Raw genomic sequence first — 1,608 nt, forward strand, 5'->3', positions numbered from 1 at the left:
CGACTTTGTTCGCCTAGAAGGAGGCTTCGATTGATCCTTGTATTGATTAATAAAGATGGCGTGTGCATCATGTTGATACAGAGGTCGGGGGTAATCCTTTTTTTCGAAAAAAAATCTAAAGCAAATCGCTCATATTCGAACTTGGACGTCGATCAAAAAGCTTTTGTATGTAATATGTATACATGTGTGCAGTGTGCATTTTCTCTGGTAGCCAGGAAGTATCAAGCTAGAATGCAAGCCAGAGCTTTTGTACTCAGGACGTATGTCTATCAGACAAACCTGCAGTGGACACAAATCTTCCAGTGACTAGCTCACATTCTCCACGGGAGAAGTCCTCTTCCATTATCTAAACAAAGTTCTCCACGGGTGAGCATGCAGTAGCAGTATCAACCTCTCATATTTCTGCACGTGTGTTGAGGGCGAGGATAGCGAAAGCAACAGACGGCGAAGGCGACGGGCCTGGCCATGGCCTCGTCTCGTCGATCGGGTAGAAAACTGAAGCCGGTGCGCAAAGAAACAAAGAAAAAACCTCTGAAGAACAAGTGCACCAGTCCGTATATTATTACACCGCGAAAGGATTTCGGCCAAGAACAGCTGCTCGCTCGTTGGGTAGATCAAGATCTTCATGTGAAGATTAATTGAGCTTTAACCTCGTATATAATACTCCATCAAACACTTGTGTGTAGTTTTCGGAATAGATTCAAAACAAAATATACTACTACATCACATGCATATTGGCATATATATAGCTAGCTAGCTTTGCCGAGGAAGACGTATGTCCGAAGCATCACCTCGTCTCAAGAAGCAGACATCAACTCGGGGGGACGGCACCGAGGCGCGGTGGTGCCCGGACGCTGACGCTACCGTCGCCGGCGCTGTCGGCCGCGACGAGGACGATGAGGTGGCCCGGTGCTTCTCGCACGCGGTGCGCCTAAGCATCCGGCACATGCCCTCGGCCACGCGCTCCGCGGGGCCGCCGCGCCTGAACATGCGGCAGAAGGCCATGTGCGCCCGCACGGCCTCCTCCACGCCCATGGCCGCGGTGCGCTTGCTGCGGCCGGCCTCGTACTTGACGGCCTCGGAGCACAGCCCGCACAGCCACCTGCCCCCGAAGCAGGCCCTCACGCCGCCAATGTACTCGCCGGTGCACTCCTCCTCCAGGCCGCAGCACTCGCAGCTCACCACCACCGCCGGATCTACAGCCTCCATGCCTAACTTAGAAAGTTGGATTATTACCTAGAAAACCACGGCGGACTCTTCTTCTTGGACTGGTTAATCAAGAAGAAGAAGAAGAATAAGAAGATGATGAAGAAGGTTCTCTTGTGCTTTTGGTGCTGTGCTTTGTGTGGTGTGTGCAGCGGTAGGTACGTTTAGATATCGATTAGGAGGCCCAGGGCACCTCTGCTCTCCCGCGCTGTCATGGCGACTGCGACCCGAGCGAAGAACAGTTTGTTTTGTCACATGGACTCATGTACCACCGCTCATCGGCCGGCCGGGTGACACGTCCACCAGGTGCATGCCGTGTTGCCTGATATTTTTGCCCGTTTACATTATGCAAGCTGCTACTACCTCAGTCCCGATTTATTGGTCTCCTCAGTATTTTGTGCT

The 1,608-nt window shown here is 52.2% G+C and overlaps 1 protein-coding gene across 1 annotated transcript; it reads right to left on the bottom strand.

The window, feature by feature from the left end:
* Window positions 1–661: 661 nt before the first annotated feature.
* Window positions 662–1,305, bottom strand: LOC119337949. Its single transcript, XM_037610263.1, has one exon. It carries the CDS (start codon window positions 1,207–1,209, stop codon window positions 754–756), a length of 456 nt encoding a protein of 151 aa, XP_037466160.1. The 5' UTR covers window positions 1,210–1,305; the 3' UTR covers window positions 662–753.
* Window positions 1,306–1,608: the final 303 nt, after the last annotated feature.

The sequence above is a fragment of the Triticum dicoccoides genome, chromosome 1A (assembly GCF_002162155.2).
Source record: "Triticum dicoccoides isolate Atlit2015 ecotype Zavitan chromosome 1A, WEW_v2.0, whole genome shotgun sequence".
NCBI lineage: Eukaryota > Viridiplantae > Streptophyta > Magnoliopsida > Poales > Poaceae > Triticum > Triticum dicoccoides.

Bases quoted from the DNA above. Each gene is read 5' to 3' on its own strand.
- LOC119337949 (XM_037610263.1), bottom strand. From the start codon at position 1,209: ATGGAGGCTGTAGATCCGGCGGTGGTGGTGAGCTGCGAGTGCTGCGGC.